General features: G+C 42.0%; 1 protein-coding gene across 2 annotated transcripts in view; it reads left to right on the top strand.

Moving 5' to 3' along the window:
- Window positions 1–22,562, top strand: part of kif26aa (kinesin family member 26Aa) — a 182,723-nt gene that overhangs the window by 65,583 nt on the left and 94,578 nt on the right. For both annotated transcript variants that reach the window (XM_052471316.1, XM_052471317.1), the window contains exons 3-4: window positions 9,379–9,843; window positions 21,344–21,504. In XM_052471316.1, the coding sequence (XP_052327276.1) occupies window positions 9,379–9,843; window positions 21,344–21,504 (626 nt within the window). The remainder of the gene's footprint in view (window positions 1–9,378; window positions 9,844–21,343; window positions 21,505–22,562) is intronic.

The raw sequence follows: 22,562 nt of genomic DNA on the forward strand, positions 1-22,562 counted from the left end.
GTGATATAAACTATATTATAAATTGGGTGGTTCGAGCCCTGAATGCTGATTGGCTGACAGCTGTGGTATATGTATGACAAACATTTATTTTTACTGCTCTAATTATGTTTGTAACCAGTTTATAATAGCAAAAAGGCACCTCGGGGGTTTGTGGTATATACCACGGCTAAGGGCTTTTGTGTTGTGCGTAAGAACAGCCGTTAGCTGTGGTATATTGGCCGTATGCCACACCTCCTCAGGCCTCATTGCTTAAGTGTACTTAGTTGTCCATGTTCAAACATGTTATAAATGACATTTAGGTGGGAAATGATCCTTCCATGTGCTGAACCATATGACTGCCATGTGCCATAATGATCACAGTTGAATGCAATCCTAGTATAAAGGCCTATGGCTCTATATGTGTATATAAATGTGTGTGTGTGTGTGTGTGTGTGTGTGTGTGTGTGTGTGTGTGTGTGTGTGTGTGTGTGTGTGTGTGTGTGTGTGTGTGTGTGTGTGTGTGTGTGTGTGTGTATATATATATATATATATATATATATATATATATATAGTTAGAAGTTTACATACACCTTAGCCAAATACATTTAATCTCAGTTTTTCACGGTTGGGATGGTATTCTTCGGCTTACAAGCCTACCCCTTTTCCCTCAAAACATAATGATGGTCATTATGGCCAAACAGTTCTATTTTTGTTTCATCAGACCAGAGGACATTTCTCCAAAAAGTCCCATATTTGTCCCCATGTGCAGTTGCAAATTGTAGTCTGACTTTTTTTATGGCGGTTTTGGAGCAGTGACTTCTTCCTTGCTGAGAGGGCTTTCAAGGTTATGTCGATATATAACTTGTTTTACTGTGGATATAGATACTTTTGTACCTGTTTCCTCCAGCATCTTCACAAGGTAGCCTATTAGCCTATTAGAAGCTTCTGAAGCCACGACATCATTTTCTGGAATTTTCCAAGCTGTTTAAAGGCCCAGTCAACTTAGTGTACGTAAACTTCTGACCCACTGGAATTGTGATAAAGTGAATTATAAGTGAAATAATGTGTCTGTCAACAATTGTTGGACAAATGACTTGTGTCATGCACAAAGTAGATGTCCTAACCGACTTGCCAAAACTATAGTTTGTTAACAAGACATTTGTGGATTGGTGGAAAATAAGTTTTATTGACTCCAACGTAAGTGTATGTAAACTTCCGATTTCAACTGTATATACTGTTTATGCATGTGTTGTTGTTTATTTTTTACAAATGATATGTTTCTATAACAAGGACTATATCTTTAGCCACTATGTGATGGAAGAATGTGATCAAACTTTAGATAAAGTAGAGCAAGTGTTATTGTACATTTGTATAACTTTTACATATAGGTTATTCAGTTGTAAAGACAGCTTTCCAATCCAAAATGTTTCCATGCTTTTCATCAATATTTCATATGCTACTGGTATTTATATTTCATACTTTCGTTTTGTTTCTAACCAATTGACCGCCCAAATGTATTGATTTTTGGGGGAAGAAAGTATTTGGGCTTTGTGTGGTATAAGATAGGGCTATTATTTCCTGACCTCCATCTCTACATCTGATAAAACATGCAAAAGGTAATTCTGTTGGCCTCATAGTAGCTGTGGGAAAGTAAGGGGCAAGGAGGTTAGTAGTCGCACAGACTCCAGCTGGTCCACTGTAAAACCACTGTACCAGGGGCCAATTTAGAAAGAATAGTCAGGTCTGTCTCAACAGTTTCTCAAGCATTAGGAGAAGGGAGAAAGGGGAAACAACATTGTTTTGTTGTTTAAATACCCTGGGCATCGACTGTTAACGACGCAGTACCCGCATTTGTATGTGTAGGCGTTTAGGAGTTTAAGAAAACATGGCCGCATTGTGTGGCTAGTTAACGGCTTAACTCAACAGGCTGTGGTAGGAAGTCCATAAACTGTGCAGGAGACACACTTGTGTGAGAAAGTATAGATTAGAATTTGCTGTTGTATCCTTGCTGCTGTATAGTGTAAACCTTCTATTTCCCCTCTGGTCTGTTTGTAAAGAGAAGGAAGCGGACAGAAAGCAGAGAACATGAAGACTGGGATTGAATGTATGTTGGAAACAGTAGTCGTCTCTTAGTTTTTTAGTTTAGTTTAGTTTATTTTATTTTTACAGGGACAGTGCACATTAATCAACATTTCAGTAAAAGTGCCGGTTTTAGCCAGCCGGCTAATTTTCAACCGCAGTCCCTGGGCAGGTTATTAAAAACAATTACAATATAGACAATAGCACCATAGACATAGCAACATAGCAACATAGGACAAGCAAGACATAGCATACAGACAGAGCAACATAGGACAAGCAAGACGTAGCATACAGACAGAGCAACATAGAACAAAAAGCAGCAAGACAGTCCCTGTCATATCATTGTAATCAGAAACATCTATTAGTCCCTTGTCATAAAACTGTAATCAGAAACTTCTCTTAGTCCCTGTCATATCACTGTCATCAGAAACATCTCTTAGTCCCTGTCATATCACTGTAATCAGAAACATCTCTTAGTCCCTGTCATATCACTGTAATCAGAAACATCTCTTAGTCCCCTGTCATATCACTGTAATCAGAAACATCTCTTAGTCCCTGTCATATCACTGTCATCAGAAACATCTCTTAGTCCCTGTCATATCACTGTAATCAGAAACATCTCTTAGTCCCTGCCATATCACTGTAATCAGAAACATCTCTTAGTCCCTGTCATATCACTGTCATCAGAAACATCTCTTAGTCCCCTGTTATATCACTGTAATCAGAAACATCTCTTAGTCCCTGTCATATCACTGTAATCAGAAACATCTCTTAGTCCCTGTCATATCACTGTAATCAGAAACATCTCTTAGTCCCTGTCATATCACTGTAATCAGAAACATCTCTTAGTCCCTGTCATATCACTGTAATTAGAAACATCTCTTAGTCCCTGTCATATCACTGTAATCAGAAACATATCTTAGCCCCTGCCATATCACTGTAATCAGAAACATCTCTTTGTCCCCTATAATTTCACTGTAATCAGAAACATCTCTTAGTCCCTTCATATCAGTATTTGTATGTATGTCTGAAACATAACTTAATACTGTTTGAACATCGTGTACATCTCTTAGTCCTCAGATCAACTATAAAGAGAAGCCATCTCTTAGTCCCTGTCATGTATTGTCCTCAGAGAGATCTATAAAGAGAATCACTCCTAACCCAGGTGTATTGTCCTCAGAGAGATCTATAAGAGAAGCCACTCCATAACTGTAATCAGAAACTATAAAGAGAGTCCCTAACCATGTATTTTCCTCAGAAAGAACTATAAAGAGTCCCTGCATATCACTGTAACTCAGGTGTATTGTCCTCAGAGAGAACTATAAAGAGAAACCATCTCTTTGGTGTATTGTCCTATAAGAACTATAAATCAGAAACCTATACAGTTTACACACAGTATTTGTATGTATGTCTGAGCATAACTTCCAATACTGTTTGAACACGTGTATTGTCCTCAGAGAGAACTATAAAGAGAAGCCACTCCTAACCCAGGTGTATTGTCCTCAGAGAGATCTATAAAGAGAAGCCACTCCTAACCCAGGTGTATTGTCCTCAGAGAGAACTATAAAGAGAAGCCACTCCTAACCCAGGTGTATTGTCCTCAGAGATCTATAAAGAGAAGCCACTCCTAACCCAGGTGTATTGTCCTCAGAGAGAACTATAAAGAGAAGCCACTCCTAACCCAGGTGTATTGTCCTCAGAGAGAACTATAAAGAGAAGCCACTCCTAACCCAGGTGTATTGTCCTCAGAGAGAACTATAAAGAGAAGCCACTCCTAACCCAGGTGTATTGTCCTCAGAGATAACTATAAAGAGAAGCCACTCCTAACCCAGGTGTATTGTCCTCAGAGATATCTATAAAGAGAAGCCACTCCTAACCCAGGTGTATTGTCCTCAGAGATATCTATAAAGAGAAGCCACTCCTAACCCAGGTGTATTGTCCTCAGAGAGAACTATAAAGAGAAGCCACTCCTAACCCAGGTGTATTGTCCTCAGAGATATCTATAAAGAGAAGCCACTCCAAACCCAGGTGTATTGTCCTCAGAGAGATCTATAAAGAGAAGCCACTCCTAACCCAGGTGTATTGTCCTCAGAGATATCTATAAAGAGAAGCCTCTCCTAACCCAGGTGACAGTACTGCAGGTCTCATTCTCTACACTGTTGACACTGTCATCAATAACCATAAGTCATTCTCTCCTGGTTGTTTTGCAAGTTAAGTCCCATGGTGTAAATTCATTAAGGACGCTTCCTCCAGAAGGCGTAGAAATGGGATTATTACTCCAGACAGATGGCAATAACTAACTCAATTGGGCTTTTTTAAAGTTTGGGTCCCATTGGATTTTGGTTTCTCATCCACCAATCGTGTCTCATGTGATAAGGCTGTCTATTTATGAAGAACCACTCATTCCTCTCACATGACATTGTGCACAAAAACACAAGAGACATTCTCAACAATGTTTTTTTTAATCCCAAAAAGTTATCAAAGTCAGATAACGAACTGGTCGTTGGAACGCAGAGCTCCCTGGAGCCCTGAACAGATTGCAGCATCTGGCAAAGCCTGTCCACCAGACCCCAACCCCCTGTCAGTCCACTCCCATGCTCCCCTGCCCCAGACAAAAGCACTCAATCACCAAGCACTGTTGCTGAGGATGGCTCTTTCTGCTCCTGACCTCCGGCTCACTCCAACACAACATAAACCTCAGTGACATATAGGAGGGGAACTCCCGCTCACACCCCCGCCCCTGCACCCACGCCTGAGACACAACCGCAGGCAGGGCCAAGCGCAGTTTATTACCAACCTTAAATCAACTTTTATACAATGTCCAGTGCGAGGATAGAGAAGTTGTGCATTGTGTGTTGTTGAGGTACTGCGAGCAGCTGTCGTGAGTTCAGTGTGCGTTCAAGTTCACTGTTCAGCATCAGGACTTCTTGGGAAGGTGTTTGAATAATGATTTAAAAGGGAAACGTTTCACTCACAGTGTTTGAATGTTGGTGATGGTAATAGATGTGTTCAGCTGCGTTTATTTCCTTTATAAAGGTGTCTAGCGATGAGTTCAGTCATCTATCCCTCATGACTACTCAACAAACTGTTGTGTTGATATTACTAGACATTGTTGAACTACCCTATTCTGTAAAAATATGTTCTCTATCGGATGTTAAGGTAGTACAGTACAGCGGGTGTTTTTCAGCTCTTTCTCTTGGCTCATATTTACCCCTACAGATATCTTACACCACCCATCAAGGAAGGAAACCTTTGAGCAAAAGAAATGTTTGTTGCCTGTGTTATCCTTCCTCTCTGCCTCATTCTCTTTTCTGCTAAGGAAGGATTCTTTTTTTACCGATCTGAGCCCTTAGGTAGTCTCTAAATGTCTTGGTCTGAAAAGTTTTCTGTAACGTCCTTTAGTGATGTGCGGGTCAGATGTTTGTTCACCCTCACCTGCCCACAATTACTGTTAACCATCTGCGGATATAGAAAATGCGCTGTACAGTCAGAGATGGCGGAGAGATTTTTTTGACAGGCTTTTAGGTAGGCCTATGTTCTGCTTAGGATTTCCAACATTTCGGTAGGCTATTTGTTAGTCAACTGTTCTATAATTAGATACATAAAATACATTTTGATTGGTCACGTACACATATTTTGCAGATGTTATTGTGGGTGTAACAAAAGGATTATGCTCCTAGCAGTGCAGTAATAGCTAAACAATACAAACATTAAACAAAGAAAAATAAAGGAATGAAGACAATTTGAAATATTAGAACGAGCAATATAAATGTATATGTATATGATTGTGTGCTTCTACACCTGCATTGCTTGCTGTTTGGGGTTTTAGGCTGGGTTTCTGTACAGCACTTTGAGATATCAGCTGATGTACGAAGGGCTATATAAATACATTTGATTTGATTTGATTTGTGTATAGACACTCGTATTATTATATTAATAAAAAAAGGTGAGTACAGCAGTAGTTATATAGGATGAGCCTTGACTAGAATACAGTATATACATATAGACCTTCAGAAAGTATCCCCTTCACTTTTTACACATTTTGTTCTGTTACAGCCTGAATGTAAAATTAATTAAGTTGAGATTTTGTGTCACTGTCCTACACACAATATTCCATAATGTCAAAGTAAAATATATTAAATATATTAAAAAATATATATATATATTTATTAAAGATGAGAAGCTGAAATGTCTTGAGTCAGTAATTAATCAACCCTTTTCTTATGGCAAGCCTAGATATGTTCAGGAGTAAATATTTTCTTAATAAGTCACATAATAAATTGTATGGACTCACTCTGTGTGCAATAGTGGTGTTTAACATGATTTGTTTATGACTACCTCATCTCTGTACGCCACACATACAATTATCAGTAAGGTCCCTCAGTTGAGCAGTGATTTTCAAACACAGATTGAACCACATATAACAGTAAAGTTTTCCAATGCCTCAAAAACAAGGACATCTATTGGTAGATGGGTAAAAAAACAGACATTGAATATCCCTTTGAGCATGGTGAAGTTATTAATTACACTTTGGATGGTGTATCAATACATCCAGTCACTACAAAGTTACAGGCGTCCTTCCTAACTCAGTTGCCGGAGAGGAAGGAAACCGCTCAGGGATTTCACCGTGAGGCCAATGGTTACTTTAAAACAGTTACAGATTTGACTGTGATGGCTTTGATAGGAGAAAACTGAGGATGGAGCAACCACATTGTAGTTACTCCACAATCCTAATCTAAATGACAGAGTGGAAGCCTGTATAGAATAAAAATATTCCAAAACATGCATCCTGTATGCAATAAGGCACTAAAGTAAAACTGCAATAAATTTGGCAAAAAAATTAAGTTTATGTTCTCAACACACAGCGTTATGTTTTTGAGAAAACCAATACAACACATCACCGAGTACCACTCTTGTCACATGTGCTCCCTCTCCTGCCTTTAGGTCACCAGGCTCCTCGTTAGGGCGCACACCTGTCACCAGCGTTAGCCGCATAATGACACTCACCTGGACTCCATCACTTCCTTGATAACCTGACCTATATATGTCACCTCCCTTTGGTTTCTTCCCTAGTCGTCATTGTTTCTATTCCTGTGTCAGTTCTGTGCGTTATTCGTGTGTTCTTGTTTTGTGTTATTTTACTTTTATTTATTAAAACACTCTGAACTTGTTTCCCGACTCTCAGTGCACATCATTACAACAAATTCACATTTCAGCAGGACAATAACCTAAAACACAAGGCCAGATATACACTGGAGTTGCTTACCAAGATGCCATTGAATGTTCCTGGGTGGCCTAGTTGACTGAAATTGTCTTGAAAATCTATGGCAAGACTTGCAAATGGCTGTCTAGCAAAGATCAACAACCAACTTGACAGATCTTAAATCATTTTTTAAAGAATAATGTGCAAATATTGTACAATCCAGGTGTGCAAAGATCTTAGAGACTTACCCAGGAAGACAGATGTCATAGCTGCCAAAGGTGATTCTAACTCTATGTATTGACTCAGGGGTGTGAATACTTATGTAAATGAGATATTTTTTTACATTTCATTTTCAATAAATTTGCAAGCATTTCTAAAAACATGTTTTCACTTTGTCGTTATGGGGTATTGTGTGTAGACGGGTGAGAAACATGTATTTTATACTATTTAATTTCAGGCTGTAACACAACAAAATGTGGCATAATTCAAGAGGTATGAATACTTTCTGAAGGTACTGTACTTTATTTTGTATTTATTTATTTTACATTTATTTAACTAGGCAAGTCAGTTAAGAACAAATTCTTATTTTCAATGACAGCCTACCAGGGAACAGTGTGTTAACTGCCTTGTCCAGGGGCTGAATGACAGATTTGTTTTTACCTTGTCACCTCGGGGATTCGATCTTGCAACCTTTCGGTTACTAGTCCAATGCATACTGTATGAAGTGGGTAGAACAGTATGTAAACATTATTAAAGTGTCCAGTGTTAAATGACTATAGATATACTATATATATACTATACATAGGGAAGCAGTCCCTAAGGTGCAGGGTTGAGTACCGGGTGGTAGCCGGCAAGTATAGTGCATTCAGAAAGTATTCAGACCCCTTGACTTTTTCCACATTTTGTTACGTTACAGCCTTATTCTAAAATTGATTAAATTATTTGATTTCCTCATCAATATACCCATAATACCCCATAATAACAAAGCAAAAAACAGGTTTTTAGAAATGTAAGCAAATTTATTACAAATAAAAACAGAAATACTTTATTTACATAAGGTTTCAGACCCTTTATTCAGTGCAAAAATTCAGGGCTTGTTGCTTCTCTTCTGTTGCCCTAGAATACTAAATTAACCCCTTGCTCACCAGAATAATGTCATAAATCAATAGAATGAATGCTTCAATCTAGTTGACATCTGTAAAGTTTTATCTTTCATCTCTGCTTCTCTCGGGCAGCAAAGATGTTTAGGGACCGGGGAGAAAATTAAATAACTCTAAACATTACATCAGTTTGGCTGCTTTTAAGGAAATAAAAGCTGCGAAAACTACCCAACATCAGCTCAGTTCCCTTGACGTGTCATTTTGAGGTTGTCTATATCGCCTCACAATCACCACACGTGACATAGCCGGCACTGCTGTCATTCTATTTTCACCACTTTTACCAAATCTTTCCCAAACATTAGGCTACTGTTCTGGCCCTCCCTTCAATTTATTTTAAACTCTCTATTTCGCAGCTTTTCTCTTATTGAAATAAACTCTGTTTTCCTTTTTGCCAAATTATTTGGCAATTGCCGTGTATTTGGTGCGCTACAGTTAGGCCTTAAAACGCCAGATACAAATAATGAAAGAAAAACCTCAATGTAGCCTATAGATATGAATTGAACAAGAATTGTACATTTATGGATTTTCAATGCATTGTTTTCCCTCAATAGTTCATGACCCATATCCACGGGGACTGCAGGTTATGAGTCAACCCTCACATCACATCCTTATATAGCTAACTGTTTCCTGAAGCTGTGTTGTATTCGTTGAGACTCTTGGATACCCATCTTCCATTGAGGCCATTGAGTTGATCAGTGGATATGGTAGTCATGACTACCCTAGCTCTTGATGGTGTGCACTTCTCTGTGACGGTATCCGCCTGTGTGTATGTGTGTGCTTGCATGTATGTAGGCTACGTAATGTGTTTCTCATTTAATAGAATAGTACAATATATGTTTTCGAATAAGTAGCATATCAGAAATAAGAGAAATGAACTAAAATGAAATGATCTTGAACAAACCTGAATATTTGAGATCTGACTCGTGGGTTGACTCTAATCTCATTGTTTCTCCACAGGACCCGGGCTTCGCTGTGTTCCTGTTCGACAAGCTCCAGCACCTCCAGTGTCCACATAGGGGCCCGTATGCTAGAGAGGACAGCACCTGCCAGGTCTGTGGCACTGCCCTCCACCAACTGAGACGCCTGGCCCTGCAGAAAGCCTTGGGCCTCACCGGAGACATGCCCGACCTGCATCCTGGAGCCTTCTCCTCAGGGCTGACCCCCCGCCCTGCCGCCCACAGCGTGGGCACCCTACCCTGCCAGGACTGGTCCATAGAGGACTCGCCAGCCAAGCAGCCACCCAGGTTCTATGATCAGATTCCTGGGGAAAGGTTCAGGGGGGGACTCCAGGGTTGGGGTGGGATCCAGAGCAGCTACATGGGAGGGTCCAAGTCCACGGTGACTCCCATACCACAGCACTTTCTGGAGGGAGTGTGGAGAGTCTCTCGTGTCAGGAGGGATCATCATCCTCATTCTGCTATGGTAAGTTCATATTCTCTTTTGTTTTCTTTAGGTTAGGGTATTTTGGGCTAGACTTCATTCATACAGTTTCGGTCTTTTAAGCATTATGAAATGTATTCAGACCTGTGTTTTACTAATAGCTACCTAGTAAACACTGTAGGCCGAAATGCATCATTTTTTTTGGCAAAAAAAGACACCTTGAATTTGTCCTCCATTTTCATTCACTTTGGTTAGTGCTGCATGGTAACAAGAATGTCCTCCATTTTCATTCACTTTGGTTAGTGCTGCACGGTAACAAGAATGTCCTCCATTTTCATTCACTTTGGTTAGTGCTGCACGGTAACAAGAATGTCCTCCATTTTCATTCACTTTGGTTAGTGCTGCACGGTAACAAGAATGTCCTCCATTTTCATTCACTTTGGTTAGTGCTGCACGGTAACAAGAATGTCCTCCATTTTCATTCACTTTGGTTAGTGCTGCACGGTAACAAGAATGTCCTCCATTTTCATTCACTTTGGTTAGTGCTGCACGGTAACACATTCTACTTTTTTATACTCCATGTGCTATGACAAAACCATTCAGGTCTGAGAAAAGACCTTGGTTTTGCTGTTACCTTGGCAACGCAGAACAATTTGAATTACTGTGACTCTAGAAAGGGTTAGGAGTTGTGACCAGGGTCAATGGGAAAGGACTTATTTCTCCATCCATGGCTTCTGTTAGGAGTTTGGTTGCCAAGCATGACATTTCCAGCTCTCTGGAATAGTGTGTATTTGACTGAAACTACTGTAGTTTATGTCTTTTTTTTTCAGGCCACTTATTAATTAGGCTTTATCAAACGACCCAGTGTTAATTTTATGGCTGGCCCTATAATCATATCATCATGATTCACACTCCTAGTTCAAGGCTGAGGCGTCTTGAATACCACTCCAGTTAAGTGACATGACAGGGCTGCCACCACAGGGGGCCTTCATCTGCCTGAATGAGATGTCACCCTCTGATGATGTCATTTGGGGTGTTAGTCAGGACTCGGGGGCGACATGACCAGTGTCAAGGCAGGTGCCTGCTCCATAGCTCAATATAAACAGTGGAGTTGGGAGTCTCTGTCATATAACTTATTTTAGAGATGATCTTTTTAACATTTACCTCCTACTCCATTCATAGCAGAATAATCATGCATAGTAGTTAGTCAGATAACTTTTAATCCACCTTGTACTGTTTTGGGCATCCCTCTCAGGACATTATCTGATCTAGAAATATGAACTATCTATATATTGGCGTAATGAAATTAACACACCACTACATCATCTAGCCTGTACAAAACTAAAATGCCATCCCCTCTGACTCACAGTCCACTGAGGAACACAGAAGGTAAACAAAGCTGAGGTTCATATCACCGGAGAGTTACAGGCAACACAATTCAGCTTCCTTTTTACACTTTTCTTATAAACAACTCTAAAGGTTGTTTGGCTAGTGCCAATTCAAGTGACGGACTTCATCCCCGTTGAAAAAGGATGACAGTAGGTGGGGGCTGCTGAGGCGAGGACGGCTCATAATAATGTCTGGAACGGAGCGAATGGAATGACATCAAACTATGTGTTTTATGTATTTGATACCATTCTACCTATTCCGCTCCAGCCATTACCACGATCCCGTCCTCACCGATTAAGGTGCCACCAACCTCCTGTGATGGCAGTCCAGTTAGTCTTAGGTAAACCCAGGTAGATAGATGTCGGCCATGACAATAAAGTACACCCCAAGGCTGCATCAGTAGTCATTAAACAAGCAAGATTGCCCAGCACAATACCCTCCGAGCCGGGATCACAGCCTTCCAAACACCACTTGACCTTCCTATCCGGAGATTGAACATTAGGTCATCTCAATGCGGAAGGATTATCACGCTGATGATGTCCATTGTTGACCTCACCGCCACACAAGTACCATCCATCCATGTACCAACTAACTCCCAACTCCAGTGACGGGCTGATTAAACTTGGGAACACGGGAATGGTCTCCTGGCTGCCACACGCCACCATGCCAAGTGAGTCTGGATTCGTTTCAGACACTGCTTTCAGACACATGGGATCTAAAGCATAACCATGCTTTAAACTGTATACCCCTCCATAGAGGCACTCCTATAGATTAGGCATCACAGTCCTGTTTGTAATGGGGTTGTAATGAGGGCCAGAAATCAATGGGGAGAGGATTGGATATGCAAATGTTGTCTGAGGTCATTGTAGAATCTACAGAGAGAATGGTCGCTATTGATCGCGGGCGAGATTTGTGAAGTGCTGGACAACGGCATTAAGTGCGTGTTGCGGCGAAGTGGAGGAGGAGGCTGTGGGTCAGAATGGGATTAATGCCAATTTCTCTTGATTGAAGAGAAGAAACGGATGAGAAACTGAGTGGTTTGATTGATTGGACGATTTGGGTGTGGAGGATGACATCGAGACGACTGATGGACCAGAGAACAGCTCTGATTGGCTTATCTTCTGTCTTTTGTGTCGATTGACAGCTACAATAGTGAGGGCTGACCTCTATGCCTAATGGTAGCCTCTGGTCAGAGCTTGTTTTACAGCGGATAGAACTGAGCTCTGTATATAATTACGAGATGCTCTTGTCTCCGCCCTAACAATGGGAGTCGTTGTCCCAAAGGCAGGAAGGCAGGTGACAAGTCTAGGTCCAAAATAAGCTCATATGGCTTATTTTAGACAGATTTTTGGCAAAAGTGAAACCTCTCGCTTCTCCTCTTCCTCTCTGGAACCTCTCTACCCAGTCAGATACCTTTTAAGTATGTATTTTCTGATTGAATAGAATTGCTTTGAATTTCACAATAAAAGAAATGGAGGATGGTTTGACTACTATGATAATTTGTCTCTTAACATCTCACCTGATATCCCAATGTGTGTTCTAAAAACCTAAGAAAATATTTGTCTCCTTTTGAAAACAATAGTATGAACGTGTATCCACCCAGTATGTATTGTATAATAATGATCCTAAGTATGTTGTATGTTCATTTGCTATGCTGTTGGGACTTACAGGCAATCTGTTCTCAATGTTTATTTTCTGTGTATCTGTTAGCATCCACTCCCTCCAATGTCAACAAGTGCCTCTGTGCTGCCAAGAGTTGGACAGCTAATGCTTTTGATTGAACGTGTGCCGTTTAAGGCAGCCAATCGTATCCCCTATTCCTCCTCGGTGTCTGAAAGCAATTAGACCTAGAGCTGGCACATCGCATCCCAATTACACAAAAACCTGAGTTGGACACCTCAGAGAATTGAGTGCCCCTGCAGGGACCTTTCAGTGGACGTATGGCAGGTGTGTGTGTCTGTGAGCGGGTGGTGTGTGTGTCTGTGAGCGGGTGGTGTGTGTGTCTGTGGGTGGGTGGGGGCCATGTGGGTGCGTGTATGTGAGTAGCTGTGGGATGTGTCTGTGGGCGGGTGGGGTGTGTGTGTGGGGTGTGTGTGTGGATGGGTGGGGTGTGTGTGTGTGTGTGTGTGTGTGTGTGTGTGTGTGTGTGTGTGTGTGTGTGTGTGTGTGTGTGTGTGTGTGTGTGTGTGTGTGTGTGTGTGTGTGTGTGTGTGTGTGTGTGTGTGTGTGTGTGTGTCTGTGTATTGATCTACACTCACCAGACAGTTTTTAGGTAGACAACTCTTGAAAATGGATCGCTCCTACAGACAGTGAGTCAAGTGGCCGTGGCTTGCTATATAAAGCAGGCAGGCAGGCATCAAGACATTCAGTTACTGTTCTATTGAGTGTTAGAATGGGCAAAATCTGTAACCTGTGACTTTGACAGTGGTATAATTGCCGTTGCCAGGCGCGCCGGGTCCAGTATCTCAGAAACGGCCGTCCTCCTGGGCTTTTCACCCAGAACAGTGTCTAGGGTTTACCGAGAATGGTGCAACAAACACAAAATATCCAGCCAGTGGTGACCCTTTGAGCCAAAACAGCTCGTTGATGAGAGAGGTCGAAGGAGAATGGCAAGAATCGTGCAAGCTAACAGGCGGGCCACAAACAGATATATATAACGGCACATTACAACAGTGGTGTGAGCACGGCATCTCGGAATGCACAACTCGTCGATCCTTGTCACGGAAAGGCTATTGCAGCAGACGACCACACCCGGTTCCACTCCTATCAGCTAAAAGCAAGAAACAAGAAGAAGAGTGGAAAAACATTGCATGGAACATAACAGCGAGTTCAGTTTACCTGAGTGGCCTGGTCAGTCCCAAGACCTCCACCCAATAGAGCATCTTTGGGATGAGATGGAACGGGCTGTTTGCAGCATGAATGTACCGCCATCCAATCTGTATCAACTGCATGATACCATCACTTCAGCATGGACCAACATCCCTGTGGAACGTTTCCGACACCTTATAGATATGATTTAATTAGGGAGGAGGTAGGCGAGGGCACTGGAGACAAAGAGACGTGTCAGTAATGCTCTAAGGAGACACCACCCCATTCGGCCGAGCCAGATGGTTCAATGCCGTCTGCAGCCTTCGAATGCTGCCTCTACCAGAAAAGTGACTCACCAAATTCTCAGAGGAGAGAGAAAGGTGTTGGTTTATGTTGAGACTGAGAGAAACAAGGGAAGGACAAATGGAAGAGAACACAAAGGAAAAGGAAGCCAGGATCATGCCTCCCTCCTCTCTGTGCTGACAGATGGGGCCTGGTTCTCACCTGAGGTGAATAAGCACGTCTGACATCCATCTGGGAGGCTTGGCTTGGGTTGAGTGGAGGAGTGGGCACACCTCACGCTTCACTGGCTTCCCCCATTTTGGACCGGGCTCTGATTATGAAGGACACGATCAAAGATGAGGATTCCGAGAAGGGTCTGTGGTCATTTCAGTGTACCATGCTGAAATATACAGACAGATATAGGAGTATTAATTAGATGAATATAAGCATTTTCCATCAAAGAAATTGTTCCATTCACTAAACATTGAATTTACTAAGACTAAAATGTTTGATTACTGGGAACAGAGAAGGACTAGACACATACCAACAAAGCAAGCTATATTATTAGTTTAATTTCTATTTTGTAGCCTACACCTGGGTTTTTTATCAGACTTAGTTGACAAGCAGAAAAGGATCAAGAGGGTGAATTGCCGATCAAAGATGTATTTTTTGCACAATGTTGAAAACCAGGTGCAGAAAAACAGCCTCACAAACTGTGAAAGGTTTGATCGACAAAAAAAGTTGTTTCCTTTCTACTTCAAATCACCAACAGGTCACTTTGAGCCAACCCAAATGGCAGGCACACTGTAGGGTTCCTCCCTCTCAATTAGTCCCATAGGTATCACATTTCGTGAGCATTTTTTTAAGCGTTTCTTGTTGCCCAGAGTGACCTTCCCGCTGTCATCAGTACCTGGGTCTGCTCTGGAACAGCCGTGCCAATATTGCACACCTCCAGGGTTGGGTAGGTTTCTTTCTACATGTAATCCGGTACAGTTACTAGTTACTCTTCCAAAATGGTAATCGGTAACATAACTTTTGGATTACCCCAAAATCAGTAACATAATCTGATTACATTCAGATACTTTTAGATGACTTTCCCGTTAAGAAGCATTAGAAGAAGACAAAATTGTATGTTACCAATTTAATTAATTAATTAATTGGATAAATTAATGTTAAAGTTTACATAGCTGGCCATATATGGATGTTACATTTGACTTTATGGGTTGGTTATGTAGGCTTCTTCTAACCCATCGCTTTCTACTACATATAATAATACGATTCAATTTATCTTTACATTAAAAACCAAAGTCTATCGCAATTCCAGTCATTCCAATATGTTATACCCCTTGATCTTCAAGAATAGAATTCGGAAATATGGAATTATAAATTAACAAAATTGTTTAACCTGATCATAACCCCAAAACTAAGGATTTATAAGACAGCCCTACTCTGTTGTTTATGATTTTGTTGTCATGGAAGACTGATTGGGCTCATTGATTCGAGTCGAAAAATACATGTTACGCTCATGGAATGGCATGCTTTGAGCACTAGTAAAGTGAAAAACAAATGCCACATGCTGCATTTTCTATGGGCCTATTGTTTACCTTTTTGTTAGTGACACTTTGATATCTTGATAATATGCAGTTCTTTAAAAGGGCAAATCCACAGATGAAACAATTACAAGGACTGATCATCCATGATATCAACATTATTGTTTTAACCAGGTTATGAGGCTATACAGTGTTTGTTACATTTAAAATTGAACTAAGCTCATGAGGCATTTATAAGTTATATTCGTCAAGAGTCAATGGATATATATATAATTTATAAGTCCAAAAATGGATAAAACTACAGATTGCCCCTTTAAGTCTATCAAAAGTGTGTGAGTTTGAGCATGTGTCCATTAGGCCTATGGATATATATTTTTTAAACAGCATGAATTAGATTGAGCAATAAAAGCCTCACTTTTATTCCATAGGCTGGGTCCACACTATGCAGCTGCTGCTAGAGCACATTTTTCACTGGCTGTCCACTGGTTTCAAAAACAATGATTGACAGGCAGCTTAAACGTCTTGAATTCAAACATTATTGGGTTCAAATAAACATTTAGCCATCCACAACAACCATAATCCGTAAGGCACAAATAGTTAAATGAGAGAGTAGCATTGTTTCACATCAATGCGCTATGTACAGTATATATCAATAATAAGTGATATCCGTATCACCGTAGACTACACCACTGCTGTCATCTTTACCTCCAAACGTTTATTAAAGTTGGATAATATTTGGATGCTGACAGTAGTCGCACCATTGGAAGACATGGCTTGGACTGTAGCCTACAAAACCCTATACCTGCTCTTTTCCCGTGATCCATCAAACACATTTGGTGTGTCATCATAGTGGTCTCTGACATCATAGTGGTCTCTGACATCATAGTGGTCTCTGACATCCTAGTGGTCTCTGTCATCATAGTGGTCTCTGATATCATAGTGGTCTCTGACATCATAGTGGTCTCTGACATCATAGTGGTCTCTGACATCATAGTGGTCTCTGACATCCTAGTGGTCTCTGATATCATAGTGGTCTCTGACTTGTGGTCAGACTCACTCAGGTGGAACAAACTTAAAACTTGCTCCTTTTTTCAATGTTGATTTGAACGTCATTGAGAAAAACAGAAAATTGTCAAAGATTATATCGCAAACATCCTTTCTGAATTTAAAAGTAATCTTCAAAGTAATCATTTAGTTTTTCAAAAGTATGTGTAATCTGATTGCAATATGTTTGCTGCTAACGTAACAGATTACAGTTACCGTTTTTTAAAAACATCTTACATGTAATCGGTTATTCTCCCTGTTGGACAACAACCTCCCAGGGGTAGGGAAGGAGTGAGAGAGAAAGAGAATAAGAAGAGAATGGAAAAAAAGAGAGAAACATTTTCTACTTATGAATGCTAAAACTACAAATCTCAAGCCTCATACACTAACAACAAGGAATTATAGCAAAGCACGCTCACTGAAAAGATACTAGTCTCGTAAATGATATATTCTGAGCTGAAAAAATGTAGAATTGACTAACGGGTGAACCACAAGGCCAAACAGCCGCCACAGTACCGTATATGACCCAGTTCCATAATTCATTAAGTCATGTGACTTGACTTATTGCTTTTAGTTCCTCGAGGTGCAAAGGGTCAGTACTGTATGGATTTGTCAGACTCTGGTAACATCCCAGCCACCCCGGTAACATCCCAGCCACCCTGGTAACATCCCAGCCACCCCGGTAACATCCCAGCCACCCCGGTAACATCCCAGCCACCCCGGTAACATCCCAGCCACCCCGGTAACATCCCAGCCACCCTGGTAACATCCCAGCCACCCTGGTAACATCCCAGCCACCCCGATAACATCCCAGCCACCCCGATAACATCCCAGCCACCCCGGTAACATCCCAGCCACCCCGGTAACATCTCAGCCACCCCGGTAACATCCCGGCCACCCCGGTAACATCCTAGCCACCCTGATAACATCCCAGCCACCCCGGTAACATCCCAGCCACCCCGATAACATCCCAGCCACCCCGGTAACATCCCAGCCACCCTGGTAACATCCTAGCCACCCCGATAACATCCCAGCCACCCCGGTAACATCCCAGCCACCCCGGTAACATCCTAGCCACCCCGATAACATCCCAGCCACCCCGATAACATCCCAGCCACCCCGGTAACATCCCAGCCACCCTGGTAACATCCCAGCCACCCCGGTAACATCCCAGCCACCCTGGTAACATCCCAGCCACCGTGGTAACATCCCAGCCACCCCGATAACATCCCAGCCATCCCGGTAACATCCCAGCCACCCCGGTAACATCCCAGCCACCCCGGTAACATCTCAGCCACCCCGGTAACATCCCAGCCACCCCGGTAACATCCTAGCCACCCCGATAACATCCCAGCCACCCCGGTAACATCCCAGCCACCCCGATAACATCCCAGCCACCCCGGTAACATCCCAGCCACCCCGATAACATCCCAGCCACCCCGGTAACATCCCAGCCACCCCGGTAACATCCCAGCCACCCTGGTAACATCCCAGCCACCCCGGTAACATCTCAGCCACCCCGGTAACATCTCAGCCACCCCGGTAACATCCCAGCCACCCCGGTAACATCCCAGCCACCCCGGCTCTTCACACCCACTGCCTTACCCAACACCATAACCTAGCCGTTACATCATAAAAATATGGACCTCCAATTTAGACCCAAATGTAGATCTCCTGCTGGCCATTAATAGGCTACTGCTCTGCTGGCCATTAATAGGCTACTGCTCTGCTGGCCATTAATAGGCTACTGCTCTGCTGGCCAGCCTCTACATTTGAATTATTATAGGATGTGTGAGAGGAGTTTTTGGTAATATATACAGTCGTGTTCAGTGGGATGTGGGTGTTTGAGTGATTCTGGATCTCTGTAATCTGTTCCACTGCGAGGAAGAGACAACATTATTCTACAATCTACAGCTCGTTATCTACCCATCAGCCATTTGGGTCTGACTTCCAAGTTGCAACATTCCTCCTCGTGGCTTATTCACTGTGACTTCCATTGAAGCTCGGAAACAAAAATAGCGAAGCATAGTGCATCTGGGTTACTTGTTGCCATTATCTTATATGTAGTTTAAGCACACGCGTGTCACGTACAGGTACGCTCACTCAAACTGCCATGCTATAGAATGAGAAGAAAACATGCTACAGCGTCTATGAGTGGCACCCTGGAGATGATTAAAACGTGAGTGTGTCACGAAGGGCACCTTTGAAGCCATACTGAAGGTGCCTCTTCCCATGGTCACATGTGTCTGTCAGACTAGTGCGCTCCTGTTAGGGGTTATATAAATAGCACTGCTATCAGGTGTAGTCGGCAGATGGTTTACCTCTGGGGTGGATAAACAAGTTACCAAACAAATACTGTTGTTGTTTGTACTGTAGACATGCTTCAACAACCATATAGATACGTATGTTTGCAGTCTTTGTGGGGGGTGATTGTGGGGGATGATTGAGGGGAGGGTGATTGGGGGGGTGATGATGATGTAACATGCCAAAGATTAACAAAGAAATAACAGCTTGCTCTACCTTTTTCATAAGGTATTTAATTCTATAAATGATCTCAATGTAAATATTATATATAGATTGGGGGAAGACGCTGTTTGTTAGGAAAAACCCCCCCAAAATACTGTTCTTTTCATTAGGATTGGAACAATTTGAAAGAAAATAGAACTTGACCTATGAGAAATGATGATTCCCTGACCACTGTTATGTTTGAGTCAACTTCTCTGTTACTGCCAACAGAAAAGCAGTAGATCGGGGGTAGGCAACTAGGTTCAGCCGTGGGCCGATTTTTGTCAGAGAAGGTGGTTCGGTAGAACACTATGATAATAATTTGTATACTGCAAATTGACCACAACTAAGCCCAAAAAATAGATTGTATTTGATAATAACAATCATATAATTCCTTTATTACATTGAGACACCACCACGTCTATTTTTGTTATTCATGGGAATACTTGGGAACAGTTTCCTGAATTAAAATAATTTTACAGTCAAAAATGTCACTTTGGGGGGCCAAAAGAAATCACTCCGGGGCCGGTAATTGGTCCACTGGCCGCCTGTTGCCAACCCCTGCAGTAGATCAAATTGCTAGCCATCAACAATTATAGTTGCCTGTATTAACATACATTTTACATATACAACTACCAGGTACTGGCCCTTCTTTTACTCAGAGACCTAGAATCACTTTAAGAGCAATAAGGGGGCATCTGTGACAATGTGGCAGCTGGGGGCGTCTTGGCTGTGTCAGTGTGGCAGCTTTTTGTTGTTGACTACTTCCGTCCTCTCTCTGTGTGGCGGCGCTTCCGTGGAGGGGCGAACGGCGTGCGTCTCTGTAATCCTGTTAGCTGCCGCGCCAACGCCGCAGTCAAAGAACTGAATAATGGACTCCCCGCCAAATGTCGGCACTCCGCAGACATCGCCACGGTAATCCACTGTGATGAGTACAGAGTGGATGCCTGCCCCAGTTTCTTCATTTCCTTATAGACTAAAGGGATGAGAGAGAGAGAGAGAGAGAGAGAGAGAGAGAGAGAGAGAGAGAGAGAGAGAGAGAGAGAGAAATTAAAAGAGAAAAATGAAACAGAAAGAGAAAGAGAAAAATGTCACATCCCCAACAACAGGCGTCACCAGAAAGCAGACAGCACGTTAAAAGATGCATCTGGCTCATTTGAAAGAACAAGGCCAAATAAAGATTGTGGGAAGGGCTGCGTTGACTTGTGAACATACAGTAGCCTATGAGATGATTGGCACAAGTGGTTTATCTCTGTTAAATCAAATGGCAGACAAACGACTGTTGTGTTTTGTCCAACACTCAAAAGTTCACTCTCATTCTGATATTACACGTCAATCTGGTTGAATTACATATCCTATGTCATTTCATATTTTAGTCACAGATGATTAGAACAAGTGATAATGGATGGGACTCTATCAGTTTTTCAACGATAACCATATTGTAGCAGTGTGAGTCGGTAATCAGGCCAAAGCTAATGACCAAAGCTAATGACCAAAGCTAATAAGCTAATGACTAGCTAGCAGTGAGAGTAAAGGACCAAGATTACCAACCTGCAGCTGCAGCAAATGGAGTGACAACGAACTGTAGCATTGTTACACAGGTCATTTCCTGCTGTGGAGTGGCCTGCGTGATGTGTTTTCCCTAAGCTTTTTGGTACTCCTGCTGACAAATGCAGGAGCCACATCAACCAAAGCAGTCACTCAACTGAGTTCCCCAACAGGCTTCTCTGACTGTGAGAGCATATTATGCAATTTGTTTAGTTTTTTGAAAATATGCAATTATCTTGCAATGTTTGGTTTTTACTTCACTAAATGTTTTGGTTTGTTGAAAGCAAGTCATGGTCATACACATTGAAGTTGGATGCAGAATTTGTATACTTTTTTTGTCACATTGGTTGATGCTCATGTCTCTCTCTCCATCCCTCTATTCCCACCCACCCCCTCCCTCTTCTCTCCCTGTCCAGACGCAGGGCTTGGCTCCTGACCCATACAGGAACTACATGCCCATTGCCCCTGGGAGCCCCATCTACGACTATGCCAACATCACTCCTACCGTACCCCAGCCCCAGCCCACCCCCACCCAAACCAGCCACACACCCTCCGCTGCAGCCTCGTTCTTCATCAGGTAAGTCAAAGCCATACTTTACCCTAAAGAGCCTTGTGGGTGATATATGCATATGTAGATTTCAGAGACTTGTGAACTTGTGGCTTGATCGATGACGCAATCCACTTTGAAACTGCTGCCTCTTTCCACATATCAGGGCAGTAAATTCAGGAAGTGAACTGAAATTTAAATTCAATAATAGAAAAATGGCATATATTTTCAATGACTCATTCAATTGAAGAGTTTTTACAGTTTAAATTTAAACCACTTCCTAAATTGACTGCCCTCAATTCGAATTGACCCCAAACCTGCTACACATCATACAAATAATGGTTATATCCACAGAAGCATGCTACGTCCAAACCATCCATTATCTCAGCAAATCATGGCTAGCAGGAAAGTCCCTGTCTCTTCCGTGGCTAAACCAACTAGTCTTGTAATTTAACAGTTTTACTGATATTTACGGATAGAATACAAGTTTGTTATAAAGCACAGGAATGTTCACATGTTCCAGAAGGCATTTGTGCCCAAAAAAACATTTTGATAAAAAAATACTTGTTTACTTTCAAATGCCTCTCCTATAAAGTAGTGATGTGCGACAAGCGCCTCGTTCCACAAACTAGTTACATGACCAGAGACTCAACACATTCCCTCGCCCCATCTGGTTGTTTTAAGGCTATATACTATATACTAAATATACTAAATCTATATACTAAATCTTTAAATGCCAATCGCGCTATAACGCAGATCTTCCTCGGTGCAGATTAAATCTAAGCATTAGTCTTCTTCTCCACTTCCAAGGGGAAGGCAGGATACAGTCTGCCCCATTACTTATTCAGCCCTCCAGTAGTGTTTGTGTCAAAATCTCTGAGCCTTTTCCCAGGCTACCAAAATACTCTGTCGCTGCTGGCAATCCATATATATTGCCAGTATTGTTTGTAGCCCTGGCCGAAGATGTCAGTGATGGATGCCTGGGTTAGTCACTTGGAGTGGGGAGATAATTTTCACACATTAGCTACTATTCGACAGCCTATGGAAATGATGATGCAGATGTTCCTTAGCTCTGGAACACGACATTG

Source organism: Oncorhynchus keta, chromosome 19 (genome assembly GCF_023373465.1).
Source record: "Oncorhynchus keta strain PuntledgeMale-10-30-2019 chromosome 19, Oket_V2, whole genome shotgun sequence".
NCBI classification, from domain to species: domain Eukaryota; kingdom Metazoa; phylum Chordata; class Actinopteri; order Salmoniformes; family Salmonidae; genus Oncorhynchus; species Oncorhynchus keta.